Genomic DNA, 24,412 nt, shown 5'->3' on the forward strand with positions numbered 1-24,412 from the left:
TAAATCCTAAAAAAAAAAAGTTCCTTTTTTGAAAGCTTCCTTATTTGAAAACTGGTGCCATAATGGTACCTGCCACAAAGTTCCTATTATGCTTCTGAAAATATACTTGAAGCATTCAGCACAGGCCTGGCACGTACTCAGCCGGCAGTAAATGCTGTTATTATAAGAACTGTATTGGTTTGAGTGAGTGACTCTGGCATGGAACGTTTGCATTCAACTGGAAGCTAGGAACTGTCACAGTCATTCAGCCGAAGGGGTGGGAATTGTGGCACTCGCCAATTACTTCTGGAAATAAATCTTTGTGGGAGGATAATTGCCGGTTGGAAACTGTGAGCCTTGAGGGAACAAAGCTTGATCCCCATGCCCGAGCAGCACGGAAGTCTCCCCCGTGGGCTGCAGTCACCATGCGGAAAATTCACTCGAACCGCGGTGGAAGCCGCTGATGCTGTCCAGCCCCGGGCGATGCTACTCAGAAACCGGGATTTAACGGAGCGCAACAGGAGCGCTTCTCATTCGTTCATCTTATTCTGGGGACCACACCCCGAGCGCCAGGAGGAAGGACTCCAAAAGCGCGGGGCGGAGACTTCCGCGCGGCCCCAGACCTGACCATCTATGGTCACAGAGCGTGTCGGAAAAACAGGAAGCGGGCGACCTTCCACCTTCCCAGCTCCGGGCAGAGATAGCGGGGCAGTGGCGGGCACGCCTAGAAGGGGGGTTGGGGGGCCTGGGCCCACGGCGCCCTCACCGACCCCCCGTCGCCCCCACAGGTGTCCAGAACCCAGTCCAGAACAATTGCCTACCCACGTCACAACGGGGAAACCGAGAGAGGCAAGCCCAGGGAGAGGCGGAGCTTAGCCTCCCCGACCCACGAGATCGCCGCGGAGGGCTTCCACCTTCAACACGTCCTGCTCCCGGCCCTCCAAGAGCCCTTCCAAACGCGATGTAAAGGGACCATTGAGGCCAGACTGATAGGTGAATTAACCACTTATCCGTTCTCTTTTTCTGGAAGTAGAGCTTGGCCAGGAAATTCGGCTCCCCACTGGTCTGAGCGATTCCGGCTTCCACAGTTGACAGAGGGCGTGGCCTTTGACCTAGGGGCGTGGCCTGTGTCCGAGCACGCCCCCTGGGTGGCTTCCGCCTAGGGGTGGAGCCTTCTCAATGTGCCTCCGGGCTACTGAGGATTCACTCTTCCCGGGAAGCAAGTAGGGGGCGGAGTCACGAGCAGGGCGCCTAGACTTCCTTCTCCCGGCTCTTCCAGAGGGGCGTTTCTGCCAGCCGTGAGTTTCCGGTGGGGGTGCCGCGCCCAATGAGGGCCCGGAAGTGGGTCGCGCGGAGATTGCTGGGCGGTTCTTGCCGGAAGTGGAGAGCGGCTGATCGCAGTCCTGAGGTGAGGCAGAGCTCTGAGGTGAGGGTGCGTGGCGAGTAGGGGTTGGGGTCCCTTCCGCGGCCGACGGACACCTGGAGTTGTTAGTGCCCTTCTAGCTTACGCTCTTGTAGCGAGCGGTGCCACAAGGGGCGGGGTGGAGACTCCCAGGCCGACCCGGAATCCTGGGCGCGGTCTCTAGAGGTGGGGCGGGGGTGACCAACCGAGCCGGGCTCTCCAGGGGAGGCCCCTCGCTGGATTTCGCTGTCGTGACCGTGAGCCCCTGCAGGGGCCTGATTCCTGTGTTGTCCTGCCTGAAAGGAACCTGCGAGACCTAGTCTTCTCTGCCTCCCTCTCGCCCCCATCTAGGGATGGGTAAATTGATCCTCGGAGAGAAGAGGCTGGTATAAGATCATCTGGGGAGGAAAGAATCAGAGACAAGACCTCAGCTCAGCGCTTTTTCGTGTTCTTTTCCCGGTTCCCACTCTTCCTTTGAGTGGTCTTCCGGTCGGTGTGACCCGCGGGCAGCTGCGGGTTATAGTCCACCCGCTGCGGGGAACTTTTTTCTGTTTTTTAAAGTGTAGCCTGTTTAGTTTTCTTGGGAAGTTTTTAAAAAGAGGAAGGGGCAGAGCCTTGTACGTGCCTTCTTATACCCGGCCCTCCCCCCAGGGAGTTAACTTTATTGAAGGTGTCGTATTGGTCCGGATCTGAAATCAGATGGCTCAGGTTTGGACTGGTCAGATACTGCCTGTAGCCGTAAAGTCTTATATAACTTCCCGGCGCCTCGTCTTTCTCATCTTTTAAGTGGAGATCTCGGCTCACTTCATGCGATTAAGTTCAGTGTACCAAATTGTGTTTATTCTGTGTCAGGTTCTCTGCCATTCCCTGGGAATGCAGTTTTGAAACAGCAAACTAGAACCGCCCTCACGAGCTAGCCCTGTTTGCATGGACCTTTAAGAAGTAATTATAAATATGAGTGTTAGGAAAATAGAATAGGATGTTATGGGAATAAGTGATAACGGGCTCAGGAAAATCCTCACTCCAGAAGAAGAATTTAAGAGAAATGTTGATGTTGAGTAGAACAAAGCTGGATGGAGCGTGATGGGAGCATATTACAGTTTCTGCCAGTTGACATTTTTTGTGGGGATCCTTGTTCAAGTGAAAAAAAAAGGGAGGAGACAACCTAGCAATTCATTGTTTACTTAATACTGACTAAGCCCTTATGAGGCACTTAATAAGTAGACACTTGATGCTGATGGCTACGAATACCATTGTGCTCACAGAGTGGAGGAAAGAAGAAACAAGTAAATGAGCGGTGGCCCACAGTGTCATAGTGCAGTGGGTGAGCTCAGGGCTGTGAGAGAATAAGAGAGGCATACCTGAGCCAGATGTTGAGGAGGAAATGGGAGGTTAAGTCGTGCAGGATTTATTTAGTCTTGTAGTAACTCTGGGAAAGGCAATTCCAGACAATACAAGTGCCAGAATATGAACACCAGTGGCTTGAAGTCCAGTAAAGCTTGGAGAAGTGGAAGTAAGAAGTGGGGAGGTCAAATATGAAGGACCTTGTCAACCATTCTAAGGAATTTGTGTTTTACCTAGAAAGTAGTGGGGAGGCTTTGATGGTCCATATGTAGAAAAATGATGGGGTGGGACATTATGGGAAAGTAGACCAGTGTTTGGGAGCTGTTGGCTGAAGCCATGACTTGAGCTAAGACAGCGACCATGGGAAGTAGAGGAGGGATCAGACTTAAGCACCATTTTTAAGAGAGAATTCATAGAATTATAGAATTAGAGGCTGTTTTTAGGAATTAAGAAATAGGGGTAGTGTAGGCCAATTGCTGGTTTCTGGCTTAGGGACGGGATGGGTGGCTTACAGGAGGGTAAGTTGGGGAGGTTGCATGAAAAGAAAATGAATTTTGTTACATTTGAGTAGTTTGCAGCATAACCAGTCAACGTTGATTAATATGGTATCCCAGCTAGAGGAGATAGCAAGAGCAAAGCTGCAGAGGAGGAGAGGGCTTATATTGTTCAGTGAAGTACTGGAGCCTAGAGTTTGTGGCCGAAGATAAGATCAGAAAAAAAGGTGGGTGTCTGCTAGGTTGTAAAGGGCTTTTGAGCCTTGTTTGAAAGCATTTGGATTTTGTTTTCCAGCCGGCAGTTTGTTCATTGTATAAGCTGTTGTGGTCAAGAAATATCTATAGGAATGTCTCTCCTTTCTCTTTTCCAGTACTGAGTCATCAATCAGGTAGACATTGTGTGTCTCAGAGGAATTTAAAATGGTGGCAGTGGAAGTACTCTGTCAGGTACACCCTGTCATGCACACTGAAAATTAAGATTCAGTGAGTCTGATTTGCTTTGAGGAGGTTAACTGTTTTGTAAAATGTTTTATTTTCAGTCTGAGAGATTATTTTTTTCTCACTCTTTTTCTTGGTTTTACTTAAATTTGTTTAACTAACATTTTTTTAAAACCAGGTACTGAAACTAAAAAGCAACTTCCTCCTTGTTTTTTTTTTTACGAAGACTGAGTCAAAGATTCATTTTACTTAAGCCAGCAAATGCAGTGTCATTGGAAATTCAACTCTTTGGTTTGAAATTTAATCCTGAGATTTAAAATCCATGATCCTGAAGTCATATTTTACCCTGTGCTAGCAACTATTTCCTTTTGAATTATCATTTTCTTTCTACTACCCTGGCTTTCATACCCATTCTTCAACTCTACGACAACCAGATGAATTTCTAAAAAAAGAACCATTTTGTCTTGTTTGCCCTTCATTGGTTTCCTATTCCCAGAGAATCAAGTCTAAACTCTGTTGTATAGTTTACAAAGTTCTCCATTCAGACCCTTACCTTAGTTTTCATTGAATGGTATAGATTGATACTGCCCTACACTACTAAATTAGCTGCTTTTTTTTTTTTTTTCCGCAAACTCTTGTGCTTATCTTTTATTTCTTACTACTTTAGAACAGGGTTTCTCTGCCTTGGCACAGTTGACATTTTGGACAGTATAAATCTTTTTTGTGGAATTGTCTTGTGTATCGATGGACTTAGCAGCATCCTTGCAGGAAGGCTTCAATTAGAAGCCTGTAGCACTTCTTCAGTTATGATAACCAAAAATGGCAGCAGACATTGCCAGATGTCTCCTGGAGGACAGAATTGCCCCTACTTAGAAAGTATACTAGCTATGACTGCAATGTCTTCCGAGACATTGCACAAACCAAACCAAAACCACTAAGTTTTTTTGAGAGCAGGTACAGTGGCTATGCCTAGCACTGGTAGTGCTGTCTGCTCTGCAGTGGATAAATCCTGTATTTTTTTTTGAGGTATCAAGAATGACTATTCTTAATAAGAAATTCCTGTGTGGTCTTTGAAGGTCATGCTTTTTTGTGTTTTTCCTAAAAGGATGTGATCTTAATAATTAGGTACTCACTTGAAGTAAGCTTTGTATTAGTTGATGGGCCAAGTCAACAGATTTATGTATCCCCTTTATTAGGGCTTTATAAATTCCCATTTTGTTCATGTTATTTATATTCAGACTGCTTGGCTTAGTGGCCAGGGACTTGTTTTAAACTGCATATGATTTATGTTGGTATTCATTGTTCATTTGGACTGATAAAGGCTTTATGGTGTCATCTTTATTTTTTTATATAAATTTATTATTTATGCATAGACTATCTGAGGTGTAGGCCAGAGGTACAGGGGGTGAGAGCATTTACCAGAGACAGAGTGGGGAACAGAACAGGCGGATTTATTGAAATACACTGCTAAGGGGAGCAGCAGGCAAGACAGGAAAGTCTGCTGTGGCATATGTGGGTCATCTCCCTGGCTGGGGATCAAACTCAAGCCGTAGTTGTGATAGCAGTGAAGACTTTAACTCCTAGACCACCAGGAGGACCTTTAGTTTCATCTTTAAATTAACACAGGTACAGCAGCATGTAACTACTACCTCTTGATATACCATCATGTAAACATAATCAGAATCAAGCTTCTAAAAATATTTCTTAGTTCAAAGCAGCTTTGTTTGCCTTGAATTGCCAGACCTGTAGTGTCAAACTTTTCCATTCTCCTGGAAAATAGTTAGAGTTGAAATGTTTAATGGAAGGAGTGAGCTTGCCTTGTTTTTTTTCTCTAAAGGTGATTAAAATTCCTATATTTAAGTTAATTATAGTCTTACAGTCACAGCTCTTTTCATATTTCTGGTTGTAGCTGAATCATGGCTAGAAACAAATGGTATCCTTGAATCTATCTTTAAACATGAGAATGGGAGATGCTGTTCTCCTTAAAGCAGCTACCCAGCTGAAATTAGCCAGTGCAGTTTTTTCTTTATACAGTGTAAATGATGCCTGCTGAATACTCTCATACATTTAGCCTTCATTATATTCCTTAAATATAAGAGAGGGGAACCCAGGCCACACACAGTTATCTGTTTGCCCCAGACCATTGAAATGGCTAGTTCCCATGTCTGATTTCAGCTTGTATGCTATTTCTAACTAGACTCATTCCTGGAGTTTCAGATAGAGGACCGTATTTAAGAAGGGAACAGGAGACAAGTGCTGATACAGGGTTGGATTCTTTTCCTCCCCAAAAGATAGCTCTTTTTTTCTTCTCTTTTAATCTAAACCTCAGGTGGCAGTGACTCAAGCACTAAATGTCATTGGTTTCACCAGTGAAACCAAATGCTGGGGAAGAACAGTAGCTCTTGATTTGGGTTAGATTTAGATGGCATCTTTACTGGGGCAAAGTAGTGTCTGTTCTTTGGTTACTGGGTTAAATCAGCCAACTTGTAAGTCAGTCCTGTTAGCATGTGTAGGGTTTGCTTTGTTAGAGGCAAGTGATGAGTATTTCTGTATTGTTTCAGTAGATCCTAACTAATAATGCCTTACAGCTTTCAGGAGAAATATCAAGTGGAGTTGGGGTTGTTTTGGTTTGGTTCCATTCTGAAGAGATTATAAAACTGGGTTGAAGAAAGTTTGGAAAATAGGGAAATTATTCACAATAGTACTCTCAGATATGACAAATATTGTAAATTTTGTATTCTTCTTAGGTCTTTATTCAGAGTGCATTTAGCTAGTCCCCTATAATTGAAAGTCTAAGCTACTAATGCAGTGAACATCTTCAGTGCCTATCATTTTCCCATGTTAGTACTACTTTCTTAGGATTGTATCTCAGGAACAGAATTCAACGTCAAGGCCAAGGGAAGCATTGTGAAACAGATCAGTTAGGCTACCATATGATACTGAGTGACTTTATACTAGCTTTCTTTTACTTTAGGGTATGACTTAGAGGAAAAATTACAGACAAAGTAGGAAACATTTTAAGCATAGCAACTTCTTACTCAAGCAGGAATTCATACCACTGTTTAATTGCCTGATGAGATGATTGCAGGAGTAAACTGTTTTCATTTACTTCTGAGTGATTTCCTTGAATATGCATAAGGAATCAGGTTGTTTGAGTTATTAGAAAGATAAAAATGTGAATCTGCTTTGGCAGGATCATTAGCTGTTTCTGATTTTTCAAACCACAAAAGAAATTGCCAAATCCAAGCGCATAGTTTCTTTTTACTCTGCATGATATGCCTCCCAGAACCTATCTACTTTGCCTGACATTATTTGCTGATCACTTGAAAACAATTATCTCCAGCCTTGACCTTTTCCCAGGTTTTATTTCTCGTACTTTTTTTTATTTCTAGTTTCCATTTAGAAACTTCATCTTCTCTTTAAACTCTGCATATCCAAAACTGATGTCATCTTCTTGCACTAACTAGAACATGCCAAAAACCTGTTTCTGTCTGTAATGTCATCATTCTCTTAGGGTACTGGATTAACAGCCCTGCAGTTATCTTTGACTCTCTTCTCTGTGTGACTTCTCTTCTACTCATTAGTCAGAACCACACAGTTAGTACTTGTTCTGGGTGTTAATGCACACTTGTTTTTGTGTGACCTCCAAAGATCGAACTAAGATGAGTGGGTGGAAGTTGCAGGGAAGTCAATTTTTGCTTCCAAATAAGGAAAAAGTTTTAAATACTTTGATCTGTCTGAATGTGGAATGGTCTCCAGAAGTCTTGTTCTCCGAATTAAAGACTCTCCAAATAGACACTCTTTGGCTAATTGCTGAGAATTGAAGGGACTGTGTGGCAGGCATCAAATGGTGTTGTTACAAGATGATTTATAGAATCCTTTCAAGTCCGTCTGCGGAAGAAGGTAGCTTTGTCTCACCTGATAGATTTCCTTAGGGCAGAACTATTTTATCATGCATGTATATTCCCCACAGCACTTAATTTAGATGCTGATCACTTTTGCCTACAAGTGATTACTTACCTATCGGTTTATTCTTTTTACTTGGCTTCTATATCTGGTTAGATACTAAGTATTGTAGATTTCTTCCCTTTGCAATATCAAATATGTATTTTGTAGTAGCCCTCTTATTTTACATATCGTTAAGTAATAGCTTTCATCCTTAGACCCTAATAGCTTCCTTTCCTCCCATATTCTATTTTGTTATAGGCAGGATTTACAAGAATTTTGCAGTCAGTTTTTTTTTACTCAGAACCCTTGAATGACTTCACATTTCAGCCCAACATTAGATTCAGAAACCAAGCTTTGTCATCATGACCTAGCTGTCCTTGCTTATCCAGCCTTATTTCCCATAATACTTAATGCTTGATGCAGGCTAACCTATTCCTTATGTATGTGGCCTCCTTGTCTCTCTCCCCTTTGCTTTGTTCTCTGGGGTGCCGTCTGTTTTTTTCTCTTTCCATCAGGATGCCCCATTTCTCTCCTGAAACTAGACTTCTGCAGTTCTCACTGGTTTCTTCTAAACCCTCAGAGCATAAGCATATTTCAGGACCATACAGTATTCTGTAAAAGAAAAGTTCTAGTGTGTAGGTTGGTACTCTAACTTTCCCTAATCCAAGCGCAGTTACATAATTTCTAACAGACCATAATAAGATTATAGTCTTCAGTATGTATTCCAGTTGTGTTGACTTCTGGAAGGCAAGGACCATGAGTCTTCTATTTCTACAACAGCCACCATAAAGCTAAGCACTTCCATTTTATTGCCATATCCTGTATGCCAGCTTGTTCTGAGTGTTGCATGTTAGTGGGACTGGTAGAGGAGTGGGGAGGAAGTGAAAAGAGAATGGTAAATTTCCATCTTGGATTCTGTATTCAAACACACAGTATGCAGTGATAACATTTTACATTTGAATTGTATTTTAAGGCTACCAAACTGACTGTTCATCTGAAAAATCAACCCCTTTGATTTGTGCATCTGTGTCTGCTAGGTGAGGCTCCATTAAATGACTTTCCTAAAATTACATATTTAATACAAGATACACTTGAGACTCAAACATTCATCTCTTGGATCCCAGTTTTATTTAGACTTGGGTAATTAGAACTACCTCTCTTTCTGACGCTTTTATGATTTATGCTTAAGTAGTGGAAATCAGTACACTTATTTATGGAAGCTTTTTATAGTTCTTGGCTATTGTCAGTTATAAATGGCGAGGAACAAGATTGGGCAGAGCTATAATTCTCTGTTCTCATAGTTCTGTACTCATTAGGAAAAGATTTATTTTAAATATTTGCCTTCCAAATATGTATCATCTATCCTGAATATGGTTAAAAAAACATATTCGCCTCTGTGGAGAAAATTGTAGGCAGAAAGTTGAAAGCTGCTAATAATAACTAAAGACTTACGTAAAGAGACCTTAAACCCGGTGTTGTGCTAAGCAAGCAGAGAGGGTTAAGTGATGTGATGAACCACATTAGTCATTTACCCGCTTAAAAGCCATGCTGAGACTCAAGAACCACCTCCGACAAGGGTTCAGAAAGCTTGTGCTTAAGATCAAGTTTCTCTGCCTATTGATTGTTGATATTTGGCAAGTTCTTAACTTGCCAGGGTGTTTTTTAAGATTGAAATTAGTTTCTTCATAATACACCACGTAAAATTCTCAAAAGGAGCAGCAGATTAATGTTGTAAAGCACTTAGAACCATACAGGAGTATTATTTTTAATTTATATTCTATAGCTGAATAAACAAGGTTATTTGTGGTACTTGGTTTGAATATCTCTGATCAATGCGATTTGTGCCTAAGAATGCAGCGTTTATTTGAAAGTTGAGAAAGTTTGTAAGATGCTACAGAAAAGCAGAAAAAATTAAAAATTAAAAAAGAGATGAGAGAGGATGGAGATAACTGTACTGATGTTGAGGGGTGAGAGGGTTAAGACTATTATTTATGTTTTTTTTTTTTTTTTTTTAGGAACCTTTATTAACTTAATGTATAGCACCTGCTATGTTCCTAGTACTGGAATTAAAGACATGGTCACTGCCCTAGGGTGGCTGATTGCCTGTTGACTATTACATTAAATTACATTAGCTGTGTGGTAGAGAGTAGTGCAGTATTGTAGGAACACATACTTGAAATGATTCTTGGGAAGTGACGCTATATCTGAGACTTAATTGGAGTTCTGGAGAGGAGGTAAATTGAGACGGAAAAGTATACAAAACTGGAAAAGCTTTCTGAAAGGAAGTGACACCTTAAGGGAATTGACAGACGGAACAGATTGGAAAGGGAAAACAACCATCAGAGTAGCTAGCATTATAAAGGCACAGTGGTGACTCTAAGGAAGTGTATATAGTGCTGAGAAAAGGTGAGGCTGGAGATAGAACTGAAGGTGTGGTAGATAAAGCACCAGGTTATGGGAAGCTTGGTTTGGGACTTTACTCTGAATGCCTTGGGGAGCACTGATGGTGTTAAAAACCTGTCACAATTACATTTGCATTTGAGAGGAATCACATTTGGAAAGCAAACCTCTGGGATAGCAAGGAGGTTATTGCAGTAATATGGGGAAAGTCATGATACCTAACACTTAGAAATTAGAATCGAGGCAGAGGGCATTTTCATGAGATAGGCAAGAAAGAATCAGATGACTGATTAGATTTGGGAGGAGTAAGGGAGAAGATAATTTAGTTAAGGAATTCTCATCACTTTCAAAACTGATCTAAGCACTTCTACAAACATTTTCTCATTGTTGTGGCACTCTTTGGATTTTTATGTTGTCACTGTTATACAGATAAAGAAGCTGAGGTTTGGAAAGCTTGATTGTAATGCTCATAGTCACAGATCCAATGAATGATGTTATTCAAGCCACCAATCTGTCTGAATTCTCTATAGACCACTCTTTTAACTACTATACTATATTGTCTTGGCTAACAGTTTCCATATTCTAGCTTGGTCAGTCAGGTGATTGCTGGTGTGCTGGATTACAGACAGGTGAAGGGAGGATCTGGGGGAGCAATGTTAGGAAAGATGCTGAGTTCTGTAGTAAACATTTCATTTTGAGCTGCCTTTGAGACATCCTGGTTGAGATGACTAAATGGAAGCTGGATCTGAAATTCTGAGTCACAGAAGAACAGATGAATACAGTGGAATGGGAATCATTCTCAGTAGGCTGAGTAGGACTACTCAGCAAGTGGGCTGGATGGTCTTGCAGTAGTGGTTGAAGGCTTGGGAGTGGACATGAACATCCAATGAATGAGTTTGTATAGCAAGTAAGGCAAAGTGTCTTTTAGTCCCTTCAGTCAGAATATTATGTTCCATAACCTCTCCTTTCACCTCAACCCCACCCTAACCAAAAAATTAGGTGGTTTTCCTATATTTAGTTGTAGAATAAGATAAACTATAAGTGATACCTGCATAGTCCCTTTTCATTCTGTTTAAGTTACATAGCAAAACTAGCTTGTTTAGTATTGACCATTTACAAGTAAAGTGAAATTTGGAAAAAGAAGAAAACAAAACCCACAAAGCTTTTTTAGTAATTTTTTAAGATTGTAGGTGTTCACCAACCCTGACAATATTTAGAGACACCAGCATGATGTTGCCATGTTAGCACAGGCCTCAGCCTGTAGTAGTATCCATTGTGTATAAAAGAACATGTTTTATAACAGAATGGATGGTATATCTATTAATAGAAGGTAACTGGGGAGTTTATTGCATTTGCTGCCTTTTCTCTTGGGGTTTAGAGAGTGTGGTGGTTTCTATGTGAATGTCCCTGGACCATAACCAGAGCGGAACAGGGAATCTATTTGGGTTCTCTTGATAGTGGCATAACATGAGGTAGAATATGGTGGCTGTTTATAGTCTGTTCCTTTTGTGAAAAGAGCTTTGCAGATTAGAGGCTTCTGCTACTTCTCCAGACCATGGGCTGGAGAGGTTTATTTTGCTTATTCTATTTTTCCCCTTCAAATCTCTTTAAACAGCATTCTCTGGCTAGTCACCTAGCCTAGAGAGACTAGAGCCTGTATACAGAAAAGAATGAACAAGGTTTATATTGTCTTCCTTACTTTATCATGTGGAGCTGCTTATCTCTTCTACATGGAAGACACTGTCTTAAACTGAGATACTCTGACATGTCATTGTCTTTGGGGAAATAATAATTGTGATGGTCATTTTAGGCAACTTTAAGGGATTTGAATTCAGTTGACTTGACCTATTGACTTAAAATACTTGAGCTATTTTAAGGCTTTGAAACGGAATTTCTCCAAGTCAAGGCTTTGACCGAAATTTCACTGACTGATTTTTATAAGATCACTTACTGGTCTCAAGCATTTTATGTATTGATAACACTTAATAAATTTATGTGTACATTATGGGCAACTTTTGGAACCCTTGCCCTCTGGAATTTGGGGATGAAATTCTTCAGGTTCATTAACTTAATAAATATTTACTGAACAATTTTACCCCCCAAGTGGTAGTCTAGATGATAGTGGATAATAGTGAACAAGCCAGAGAAGGTGCCTATTCTCCTTGTTACTAACTTTCTTTAGACTATTAAGATACCAAATGAGACTATTTCAGATAAGTTAGTACTTGTGAAAAATCTCTAACAAGCTCTTCTGGATGTGTCAATGTATCTATTCTCTTCCTTGCTGCATATCCTGATCACATCCATCCTCATTTGATGCCTGACTCAGTTGGTAGCTTCTGTATGATATTATCTTCCCCTCCCTGAAATATCCCAACTTAACTCTGTCCGCAACTTTCTTATGTCACTTTAAGTTTGTTTTTATTTTATAGTCACCAGTATACAGGTCAAGTCTCAAATATTCAGTAAGTCATTGAGAGCAGGATTAATATCCCAGTCTTCTTAGTTTTGGGTCTAACACATACAGGCAGCAGGCTGTTGTAGGAAGACAAAGAACTTAGAAACAGGAAACTTGAATTTGAGTGCTGGCTTCCCTCGTGAATAACTTAAACTGTAGACAAGTCTTATAACTTTACTGAAATTGGTCCTTAACTTTCAGAGTATAGTAATTATCCTTCTTTTCTTGAATAGGTGTTGGGGTGCTCAAACTGAAAACAGCATTTCACTGTTTCTCTAAGTTCTTAAATATTTGGTGGTATCATAGTAAATATTCAGTAAGTATTTGAATCTATAGGCATTGGCCTTCTGTGAACACCTTTTTCTGGGAAATTCTTTTGTTCACTAAGGCCCTTATGATTTTGCAAATGTAATAAACTATTTCCAACTTATTTTATTACTAAATGATTCTCTTGCTGAAGATTGGCATCCCCTTCACCCAGAGTAGTCTGTTTTTTTCTTCTTAGGTGCTGTGTAATATTAAAACAAAAAATGTCGTTTGATCTGTTTCAGCAGGTAGTACATTATGGCTGACATGCAAAATCTGGTAGAAAGATTGGAGAGGGCAGTGGGCCGCCTGGAGGCAGTATCCCATGCTTCTGATGTGCACTGTGGGTATGGAGACAGTGCTCCAAAAGGTAAGCAATGTGTATAGCCCAGCAAAGTACTTTGAATGAAAACTCAATGTCTTGGCTTGAATTTTTTTAATCATAGTGTACTATCTCTTTTGGAGCTAACTTCCCAAAATGCTTAATCCAGAACATTTATCTCCTGTAATTCTTACTGCTGTGAACAAATAAGGAGGGAAGTGCAGGGAGGCCTGTGGTTAAGTTATTTTAACACAAGAACTTCCTGTTTGCGTGCTATTTCCTGTTCTGCAAAATGACTCGAATGAGACAACCTGACAAGTGATACTAAAATTTCCTTTCTCCAAATGATTGGCAAATTAGCCATTTTGCACATGCACCAATTTAAATCATAGAACTTTTGAGCTAAGAGAAACATTGAGGGGATCATTTTGGCTTGTTTTTTTTATTTGTTTTATAGATAAATAAAAGGGACTTAGTTGTGGTGATATAGCCAGTTTTAGTGGTCATATTGGAACTAGAATCCAGGTTTTCTGTGTTTTACTACTCTATTTACTGTATTAGTTTGCCTCTCCACTTTTGTATTAAAGGGCATTTTAAAGAACCATCTTTCTCATGCATGACGGATTCTTTGTCGTGTGTCTGTTCAGCAGGAGCAGTTCCGTATGTGCAAGCATTTGACTCACTGCTTGCTGGTCCTGTGGCAGAGTATCTGAAGATCAGTAAAGAGATTGGGGGAGATGTGCAAAAACATGTAAGGATGTTTTGCCCTTTTTTCCACCATTTAAGGACTGATGCTTTCTTCAAATCCTACTTCTCCTTTATCCTTGATTTAAGAATTTCTCTTCTACTTGCACTGAGGAGCTCAGTTCAAATACTGGACTAGTTCCTGATTTTTTTCAAGCCCTCTGCTTTTATCACATATTCTTTGTGGGTTTCTTTCCTATAGATAGCTTGCGTGGTGCATAAACTATAGCTCAGTTCATCTTTGTAGTGAACATGGCACCAACCTGATCCCAACATGTTATATAAGCAAGCAAGTTTAGGGTGGCTTATTCAAAGGAGTCATTGTCATGACTGAGAATTTCTAAAACGGTTTCCTACTTATTACTTATGCTAATACGAGTTATTTTCTCACTTAGCCCACACCAGGAATATGAAGCAGGCAGTGACATGCGCCTCTCCACCCCCAGCCCTCTATGTGTGCCATCCACATTTGGTACCACCATTCCACACCCACATATATGTTCTGTCTCTAGGACTCATCATCTTCCTGCTTGTCTATTGACAAATCCTTTGTAAACAATAACCTTATATTGACTCTTCCTTACCCTTCAGCAAGACTGGATGTTTGATCTTTAGAATATCTGTTTTGAACCTGTTATATGCCATCTGTTGGTATTAGCTCCAAACATTAGGACTGGAACTTAGTTAAGGCTGTGGGTGCTTGCATTTTCACTTTATACATCCTATAGTATATGAAAAGGATTTTAAAATGTATCACTTTTACACGTTTTAAATGAAAATACAAAAAAAGTAGCGTCTTATTTAAATGTTTATATTTTGGTAGTGCTTATAGCCACTTGTTTCTTAAGCTTTTTCTGTCCATGACCCTCAGTAAGAAATACACATTAAATTGGAATGTATTTCATAAGAGAGCTTAATATTGTTTGTACTGCATTTCTACCCTGCCTCCCACCCCCTGCCTTTTTTAATTTAGAAATAAATCATTTGACTGAACTCAGTATTTGATTTGTTATATTTTGCTTCAGTTAGTAAAATGTTGATTACAGCTCACTATACAGATTTAACTAGTTAATGGTAAGTAGGTCATGATCCAACATTTGAGAAATGTAACATTTAGCTTAAAAGCATAAACAACAATTTATTTCTTTATTAGATTTTTAGACAAAAATTAGGTCTTTGCTGTTACTCCTACCTCGGATTTTTGAGAAAAGAATTTTGTGTGTGTAGGAAGGGCTTTTCAGTGCACTTACTAAATATATAGTTGCTAATTTGATTTCATTTGAAGCTAATCCTAATTATTTTCATTTCTAATGCTGGATACATATTCCTGATTGTTTCCAAGAGGAACAGGAATATATGTAATTTTGCTCTCAGTCCCATATTCTGGAATATCTGAGGAAGGCAACATTAAATTCCTGGTTTGCTACTGAAATACATGGAAATGGAGGTTTCAGGTTATTCTTATCAGGACCTCTCCAGTTGTAATGTGTCATCGATACCTGACTCTTTTCCTTTCCAACAGGCAGAGATGGTCCACACAGGTCTGAAGTTGGAGCGAGCTCTCTTGGTTACAGCCTCTCAGTGTCAGCAGCCAGCAGGTGTAAGTTCACTACTAGTTGGTTTCCCATTTGGTTTGATGCCCAGGAGAAGCTGAGAGATTTTCTGTTAAGCTAGTCCAAAATGTGCAATGCTAATAACAGGCTTACATATGTATACTTCCAAGTCCCAGAGGTAGAGTTAGAATTAAAGCACCAATGTGGGAATATCCCATTGAGCATTTATTAGACTCTACTAACTTTTTCCCTGTTGTTTTACTTAAGACTGTAGTTACCCCTGGGACTTTGGCAATTCTCTCAACACATAGTCATTTTTTAGCCTCTTAGCTAAGCCCAAATTTATCATATTGTTCCCTCAACCCTTTGGGTCAAGTCTCCTTGCTAAAACCCTATATTCAAACCTTTAGTGCCGGCCCTCCCTGGTGGCGCAGTGGGTTAAAGCACAGAACTGAGAATCGGAAGCTACTTCCACATGAGTTCGATCCCCACCTGCCCGGGAGGTGACCACATGGTGCAGCAGACCTCTCCTGACCCTCCCGCTGCTCCCCTCAGCAGTGTACTTCATCCATCTGCTTGTTCTGCTCCCTACTCTGTCTGTGGTGAATCCTCTCACTGCCCCTGCGCCTCTGGCCTGTACCCCAGTTCTGTATGCACAAATAAATCTTTTAAAAAAATGCAAGTTAATGTTAAATATATTAGACTAATTCTTAATCTGTCTTGAATGCATTTGCCAAACTTTTTCTACAAACTTTTTCTAGTACTTTAGACTAAGGTGTGGCATACTATAGCCTGCTATTTGTCAATGAAGTTTTTGGGCACACAGCCATTCCCATTCTTTTAAGTATTATTTATTGTTGCTTTATACTGCACTACAGTGGCAAAGTTGAGAAATTGCAATAGAAAATATATGGCCTGCAAAGTCTGAAATGTTTACTATCAGGCTCTTTGCAGAAAGTTTGCCAGCTGCTGCTTTAGACTGGGTTTGTGCTAAGATCTGAGAATTAAGATGTTCAGGAAACTGAGCTTTGGAGGAAGAATAAAAACACAAGATTCATCTATTTTGCTGAACTGTTCAAATGCCCGGCCCTTAAATGTATTTGATTCGGCAGATCCATACATAATGGCTGCTATGTGTTGAAGGCTAACAGCTTTCTTAAAAATATAAATTATAAAAGAGTACTAAGACAAAACCCTTGTTTTCAAAGAGTTAGTGAGAAAGAAAAACATTCACATGGATCCACTAATAATTTCTGCTGGTGCGTGACAAGCTGCTAAACTTGGTTATGCTCACAAATGCAATAGGAAGCCAGTTATAGCTCGAGTTGGAGGCCTGTTCCTCATTAGACATGAGGAACCTTTGGGTAGATGTGGAGAAAAAGAGGTCATTGTGAGTAAAGGCCACTAGTAAACTAATTTATCCTAGTAGTGGGCCAGAAAAGAGAATGAAATGGGAGAACTCTGGTGGAGCTGGAGTAGGGGTTCTGATCATGAGGAACCATAAAATCCAGCCTGAGATATTGGAACAAGAGAGAGAGAGAGAGAGAGAGAGAGAGATTATAGACAATAGCACTAGATTGACCATTTGAGGGGGGATACAGAGTTTATTTGGGTGATCAGAATTTTGGCTCATAAGAATTCTTGGGATCAGAGTTGACCAGTGTGTGAACTTTCATAGACTCTAACCTGATTGTTTCCCCACATTTTCCCCTAGAATAAGCTTTCTGACTTGTTGGCACCCATCTCAGAGCAGATCCAAGAAGTGTTAACCTTTCGAGAGAAGAACCGAGGTAGCAAGTTGTTCAATCACCTGTCAGCTGTCAGTGAAAGTATCCAGGCCCTGGGTTGGGTGGCTATGGTAAGCAGCACATCTTCTGTGGGAGGGACGGGATATTATGAAAGGGTAAGGAAACATGGCTAGAGAGACTGAATCACTGACAACCTCTCTTTCTCTAGGCTCCCAAGCCTGGTCCTTATGTGAAAGAATTGAATGATGCTGCCATGTTTTATACAAACCGAGTCCTCAAGGAGTACAAAGATGTGTAAGTTCATTCTTGTCTCAAGGGGTAGAGGGCAAACCCAGCTGGTTACTAGGTGGAATAGTGCTTTAGGGTAAAGACTGCCCCTGACTGTAGTGTCTGTTCTCCTATCTCATGGCTGCTCTCTGGAAAGTTTGAAAGGTACTGGCTCATAGAAGCAGCACTTGCAAGGAGGGAGTTCTGCTGTTACCACTTCTGCTTTTTCTCCAGAGCTTGTAGAGGCCCTTTTAGTATTCTAATCCTTACCCTTTCATGTTTAGGAGGTTTTACTGAGCAGTGTGGAAGAATGCTCTTTCATTTGCCTATTCAGATTAGAACTTCGTTCCATTGTTGAGTTTCAGGAGCAAAAGGTCTAGTATGACTTACTAGGAAATTGCCTTACTCGGGTCAGGTAGTGAGAGGAAAACTACCTGGCCAACACAGGTATTAAGTAAGGGGAGTCATGTGTGTCTTGTTCTGTACATTCACCAGTTCTGACTTCTCATTGCTGGTTTTGAGCTGGAGTAACTCTAAGCCAGCTATTGCTTAGTTGCTTAACTTCTCAGGCCCTTCCCTTTTTGCTACATGCAACACTTGTTGAGTAACTTCTTTGAATGCACAAGCCTTACATGTAAAACAGTTCCTTCCAGCAAACTGGAATTAAGCATCACAATGTTTGATTATAATTGAGAAAAAAACAACTAAAATATAGGTAGAGACTTGAACCATACTGTACTGCTACTTCTATAATTTAATGTTCATTATTTCCACTTAAAGGGAAGCTTATAATTTTTATTTTTGAGGCAGTTGGACATATAAGGTACTGTGCTATCAGGTAGTTGAATTCCTTGAGAGCTCTTTTATGGCTTCGTGCACAGAGTATTTCCCAAGGTCTACTTTGGAAAAATGGTTTTGCTACTTAAAAACTAAGGAATACTGTTATTGAAGATAGAGATATAATCTTAAGTCCCTAATAGACCTAATAGACTTTGGTCTAATTAAGGTAGTAGGTTTTTTAAAAAGAAGAAAAGCTTAGTGATGATAGAAAAGCTGCCACTGAGCAGAGCTTAAGAAACACAAGAGACAGGAAACTGAGAGATTCTGAATCACTATAATAATGTACCCTTACTGCCTGTCTTTAATTCTCCCAGAGATAAGAAGCATGTGGACTGGGTCAAAGCCTACTTGAGTATATGGACAGAGCTGCAGGCTTACATTAAGGAGTTCCATACCACCGGACTGGCCTGGAGCAAAACGGTGAGTGAGTTCTGCCTTCCTTTATCCCTCCAGGACAGGGGCCACAAGTTTCATAGACTTCACCACTACCAGCGTCTGAGAAGAATGCTATTCTTTTCAGTGGGGAGTACACAGAAAAAGGGGCAAAAAAGAAACAAAAACAAGTATCAGAAAAGGAAGATTCAATTGCATTCATTTTTGTAAACATGGATCAGGGTCAGTGACTGGTGCTAGAAGGGAGTCTGATGACTAAGTTACACTATCTCAGCCATTAAGAAGCTTATAAGTATAGAAAAATCCCAATACAAATTAAGCTAATTGCTATAGTAAAGACACAAATTATAGAGTATAAGGAAGAGAAAAACAATATTATTTTGAAGAGGTACACTGTGGCCTGAGTCTTCTTTCAAGAAAGTGAGAAGTGGAGAAATGGTAATACCAGCAGACAGCATAGGTTAAGAGCTGGTCATGTCTTCCTGCAGTAAGTAGTGGTGAATTTTTAGAATAAAGAGTAGAAAAGAATGTAGGCTAAGACTGTTGCTTCGTAGATATTTGAGAAAGAGTGTGATAATGCACCTTTGTCTTTAAAAGAGTTGCAAGTTATGGTTACATATAAGCAGAGTTCATGCTCACTGGGGAAATACTCATGCTACTAGGGGCCAAAAGGAGAGAGTTTATGGGAGATAAAACCAATACATTTAATAACATTGAAAGAGTTGGTAGGTTCAAAGATTGACCGCTCAAGCTTGGTCAGGTCTTTCACTGAAATATAGTGGGATGTTTACACAGGAAGGAAAGCCAGTGGGAGGTGATAAAATCAGTCTTGAATTTGTTGAGTTTGAGGTACTGGTGAGAAACACTTACTAGTAGATTCTTAGAACTTCAGGTTTTGAGCTGAAATTCAGTAGAAGCCAAAGAGAAAATGTGAAGATTGGGACATGGAGTTCAGGTGGATCCTTGGGAAAGGGTAAGAAGGACGAAGGCCAAAGCTAGGTGTGTGTAGGGAACACTCATCACTTACAGGAGCTGCAGTGGGTCCCCATGTGCCCTGCACATATGTAGGACAGTATTGGGAATGGTACAGAAGGGAAAAGAGAAGATGACTGTTACCTGCACTTATTGTTCCAGGGGCCTGTAGCAAAAGAATTGAGTGGCTTGCCATCTGGACCCTCTGCTGGATCGGGCCCTCCTCCCCCTCCACCAGGCCTACCTCCCCCCACAATTCCCACCAGTTCAGGCTCAGATGACTCTGCTTCACGCTCAGCACTGTTTGCGCAGATTAATCAGGGGGAGAGCATCACACATGGTACGTGAATACTGTGGCAAAAAGAGTTGGAACAGTAAGTTGTTTGGGCCAGACGGTACCAACTAGAGATGTAACAGTCTGTGAAACAGAACCTTGGCTTGTTTATGAGAGAATTCACTTGGGATGTCATGTTCCCTCACGTTGCCCAGAGACAGTAAAGCTGGCTTAAATGGAAATTTAAAATGTGTGGTTATAGCTAGAGGGAAGATTTCTACTCCATAGGAAAGTGATTTGATATCAAGTGGCTTATAGAGTGCGAAGGCATGGTACCACGTTACCACATGGTATCTTTGGGAAGTCATTGTGTTGGGGGTTCATTTCAGAGGATGCATACTAGTTATATGGAAAGTTTCCATAAGAATTACCTAATGGGCCCTCCCTGGTGGCACAGCGGGTTAAAGCACAGCACTGAGAAGCTAAAGACACTTCTGCATGAGTTCGATTCCCGCCTGCCCCGGAGGTGACCGCATGGCACGGCAGACCTCTCCTGACCCGCCCACTGCTGCCCTCAGCAGTGTCTACCAGTAGATCCGCCTGTTCTGTTCCCCACTCTGTCTCTGGTGAATCCTCTTACCCCCCACACCTCTAGCCTGTACTCCAGTTCTTGTATGCACAAACAAATCTTTCCAAAAAATTTACCTAAAAGAAAGCACAAGTTTCATAGTGTTATTTATATTAGCTAAAATGGTGTAACGATCAAAATATGCCAAAGGAGAAATGGCTAGCTATGTTGTATTCTCTTGATGGAATATTCTACAAATACATAATAAAATTTTTTTCTACTGTGTGAATCATGCAATTTTTGAATAAAAAAAAATCTAGTATCTAAAGCCACAGGGTATGGTGGACAAAATGAGACACTTAGCTTTAGTTAAAAAGATTGGGCCATGATCATAATCAAGCAGTGTGTCAAGCTGCTAAGAGAGAGGATGTCATTTCACCAAAAGAAAAAAAAAAAACTATATAAGTAGATAGAGAAGCTATATATTAACATAAGAACAGTTCATAATTTAATTTTATTAAGTGTTAATTGGTTAAATCAAATGTGTTAGCAATATAATGTTATAACCAAATAAACTATGAATAGAAAAAATACTAGAAGGGAAGTTTCAAACACTGACTGATTGGGAGGAGGCTAGCCACAGGTGAATGTTTTTTGTTTTGTTTTTTGTCTGACCATTTTCTCCTTACTATCACATAACTACTTCCTGTCACTTAAAAACTATATAAACATATTTTGCAAGTAATGTATTTGGTGTATGTCTTTCTAGATATTTTTCTATGCATTTATATCCATAGCCACTCTCCTACCACTCCCCCCAATTCCATTCTTTCAAATAGAACTATATAATTTAACCTTGGCAGAGAAGAGAAATTATAAAAGCACTTCTCCAAAACTGCTTGTAAGAAAACATCTCAAAGTCTCTGGTTTGGGACTTTTGGCTATTTTGTTAAGGATCAATTTAAATTCTATTGGCAGAAGTTGGTTATTGCCTCAGCCCAAAACTGTCATGTAAACACAGTTAACAAGACCACCGTTAACTCCCGCAGCCCTGAAACATGTGTCTGATGACATGAAGACCCACAAGAATCCTGCATTGAAGGCTCAGAGTGGCCCAGTGCGCAGTGGCCCTAAACCATACTCTGCACCTACACCAGGAGTCAGCCCCTCTCCCAAGCCAGTCACAAAGAAGGAGCCAGCTTTACTTGAACTGGAAGGCAAGAAATGGAGAGTGGTAAGTTTAAATGCCAGGACTGGGGGAACAAGCCGCAGGACAGAGGGCTTAAGCCGAGCACAGTCATCTGTGTGCAGGTTCTGGTATAGATGTAAGAACAAAAGTTTCAGGTACCTGTTTTGAGGGGTGGTATTGCTAGTGATGAGATTCCTAAAAGGGATGTCTCTTTAACAGGAAAATCAGGAGAATGTTTCTAACCTGGTGATTGATAACACTGAGCTGAAACAGGTGGCTTACATATACAAATGCGTCAACACAACATTGCAAATCAAGGGCAAAATCAACTCCATTACAGTAGGTGAGTTCTTATTGCTTTCCCAAGCAGGCTCTGTCCTAGAGCCTGAAAGACCTGGAAGCAATTTGCCTCCTCTAATGTTAAAGCTTCTTAAATACGTTAACTTTTCTTTGAAGCTATTGTGTTGACCTGCTCCTTTCTTCTCCTAGATAACTGTAAGAAACTTGGTCTGGTGTTTGATGACGTGGTGGGCATTGTGGAGATAATCAATAGTAGAGATGTCAAAGTTCAGGTAACTTAAGATCCTGGCTTCTCCTTTGGACCCTGGGGAATTAATTGAAAAAGGCACTGCCGACCCACAGATGTTGCATGGTGGGAATCTGATTCTACAAAGTCTGTAAGCTGAGCTGCTTGAATGTGGCAGTGGAGGAGCTGGCTCTTAGAATGAGCTCTTTCCCGCACCCATCACCCAGCCCAATCTGCCCTTAGTATCCAATATCTGTTGAGCACCTGTGAGCTTTTCGTGTAGCTGCTGAACACGTGTTAACAGTGAAAGCTGTTCCCGCAGCTGTTGTTCTCCCCAGCTTCTGGAATTCAAGTGTGTTTGGTCTTCTCTGCAGGTAATGGGTAAAGTGCCAACCATTTCCATCAACAAAACAGATGGCTGCCACACTTACCTGAGCAAGAATTCCCTGGACTGTGAGATAGTCAGTGCCAAATCTTCTGAGATGAATGTCCTCATTCCTACAGAAGGCGGTGACTTTGTGAGTTTCTTTATCTTTTTAGTATGATTTAAAACCAGAGGAACTGAAGACCTCTTACATTGGAGAAGCTGATGACATTCTGCACTGAGTAGGTCAGACTCAACAATGTGCACAGCATCAGATAGTCTCCCAAAGCAGAGCTCGATGGGAGGGTTGATTCTCTTACTTGGTTGAGCACATGCTCAGGGTAGTAAAAAGGAATGTGACGTGGTACGCGTATCTGCGCCTCTCGGTTTGACGGTCTGTCCAAGATCACTGAGCAGGAGAAACCTTGACACCGACACGTCCTGCTTTGTTCTCCTTCCTACACTGCAGTGCTCTTTTGTCGTGACAGTGGCGGTGGTAGCATAAGTTATGGTATTGCCATTTACGTAGCTGGCTTTTTCAGGTAGCTTCAGTTTATCACTAACGAAGCCTACCTGTCTCAGTTTAGTGGAAACAAGAACTGGGAGTAAAGTTGAAGATTTAACCGCAGCTTACTTTTTAGCTCAGATTTAAATCTGTTGTTTCTTTTTTTGCAGAATGAGTTCCCAGTCCCTGAGCAGTTCAAGACCCTATGGAATGGGCAGAAGTTGGTCACCACAGTGACAGAAATTGCTGGATAAGCAAAGTGCCACTGGGTTCTTTGCCCTCTCCCTTCTCACCATGGGATAAATATGTATCAAGACGGTTCTTTTTTAGATTTCCTCTACCTTTCTGCTCTTAAACTGCTTCTCTGCTTTGAGAAGCACAGCTACCTGCCTTCACTGAAATATACCTCAGGCTGAGATTGGGGTGGGATAGCAGGTCAGTTGGTCTTCTGCAGGAAGGTGCAGCTTTTCCATATCTGCTCAACCACACCACCAGTCCATTCATAAGGAACTGCAGACCAGGACTGGTGTTTTAGCTTTCAGTTTTTGGGAGTTATTTGACCGACAGACAGTCTTTTGGAAGAATTAAGTAGGCCCCAGGAATTAACAGAGCAGAATATTCACACAAATTAAACCTTTCCTAACAGTCAGCATGAAGGTAGCAGAGGCTGATGTGATTCCAGTTGTTCTAATCAAACTAATATTTCGCTGTTGACAAGTGAGGCAGGGGTGATATTGGACCAGAGGCTGAAGCTTCACTCTCTAGCATTCCAAGTAAAATTGTTTCCTATAATCCTTTATTCTGCATTCCATCCTAGGTCTGCCTGAAACTGAGGGAGCAGGTTCTCCTACCCCAGCAGTTGTGGCAGTGCCCCGCACCCAGGCCAGTTAAAGGAGTCTTTGACCCTCTCTGGCATCCCTGCCCAGCATCTTCCTGCAGAGATGACTTAAAAACAAAAGCAAACACACACACACACACAAAGGAAAAACAAGGCATCATTCCAAGTAATCTGGCATTCCTCCTTCCTTCCGTGCTAGCTGCCTGTCGTCCATCGTCACTGCCTTCTCTGCCTGTCATGCTCAATAGCTTCTGGCTTCTGTCTGGGCACCTGAACAGAGAACTGAAACCTCCACTCCTGGTTTTAGGTCTTATGGAAGAATCTTGCACAGCATTGCTAATGTAAATTTCAGTCTTTCCCTCTAGGACAAACACTTACCAAAATATGCAAGTTTTTTTGGTGGAAAGAGCAATTGTCCTGTGACTTCTACCCATTTCCTGTGGCCTGTGGAAATAAACCTTTATGTACTTAAAGTTATACAGAAAATAGAATAAAATTAATACCAAAGTTGTGTATTTACCTATGATTTTGCTATACAGA

The 24,412-nt window shown here is 41.0% G+C and overlaps 1 protein-coding gene across 5 annotated transcripts; it reads left to right on the top strand.

Moving 5' to 3' along the window:
- The first annotated feature begins 1,285 nt into the window (after positions 1-1,285).
- Positions 1,286-24,383, top strand: CAP1 (CAP, adenylate cyclase-associated protein 1 (yeast)). Of its 5 annotated transcripts, none has more exons than XM_012722577.1 (13): positions 1,286-1,387; positions 13,018-13,139; positions 13,739-13,842; positions 15,358-15,435; positions 17,103-17,246; positions 17,345-17,430; positions 18,558-18,663; positions 19,771-19,948; positions 21,500-21,684; positions 21,859-21,982; positions 22,129-22,215; positions 22,544-22,683; positions 23,205-24,383. In XM_012722577.1, the coding sequence occupies exons 2-13, from the start codon at positions 13,028-13,030 to the stop codon at positions 23,286-23,288; spliced, it is 1,428 nt and encodes a 475-aa protein (XP_012578031.1). In that variant the 5' UTR covers positions 1,286-1,387; positions 13,018-13,027; the 3' UTR covers positions 23,289-24,383. The 5 variants fall into 5 exon arrangements, with proteins under 5 accessions (XP_012578031.1, XP_004678898.1, XP_004678899.1 ...); XM_004678841.2 differs by having other exon boundaries at positions 1,287-1,387; positions 22,129-22,211; positions 22,540-22,683; XM_004678842.2 differs by having other exon boundaries at positions 1,287-1,387; positions 13,742-13,842; positions 22,129-22,211; positions 22,540-22,683.
- Positions 24,384-24,412: the final 29 nt, after the last annotated feature.

This window comes from Condylura cristata, unplaced genomic scaffold (genome assembly GCF_000260355.1).
Source record: "Condylura cristata isolate star-nosed mole 26May11 unplaced genomic scaffold, ConCri1.0 scaffold00008, whole genome shotgun sequence".
NCBI lineage: Eukaryota > Metazoa > Chordata > Mammalia > Eulipotyphla > Talpidae > Condylura > Condylura cristata.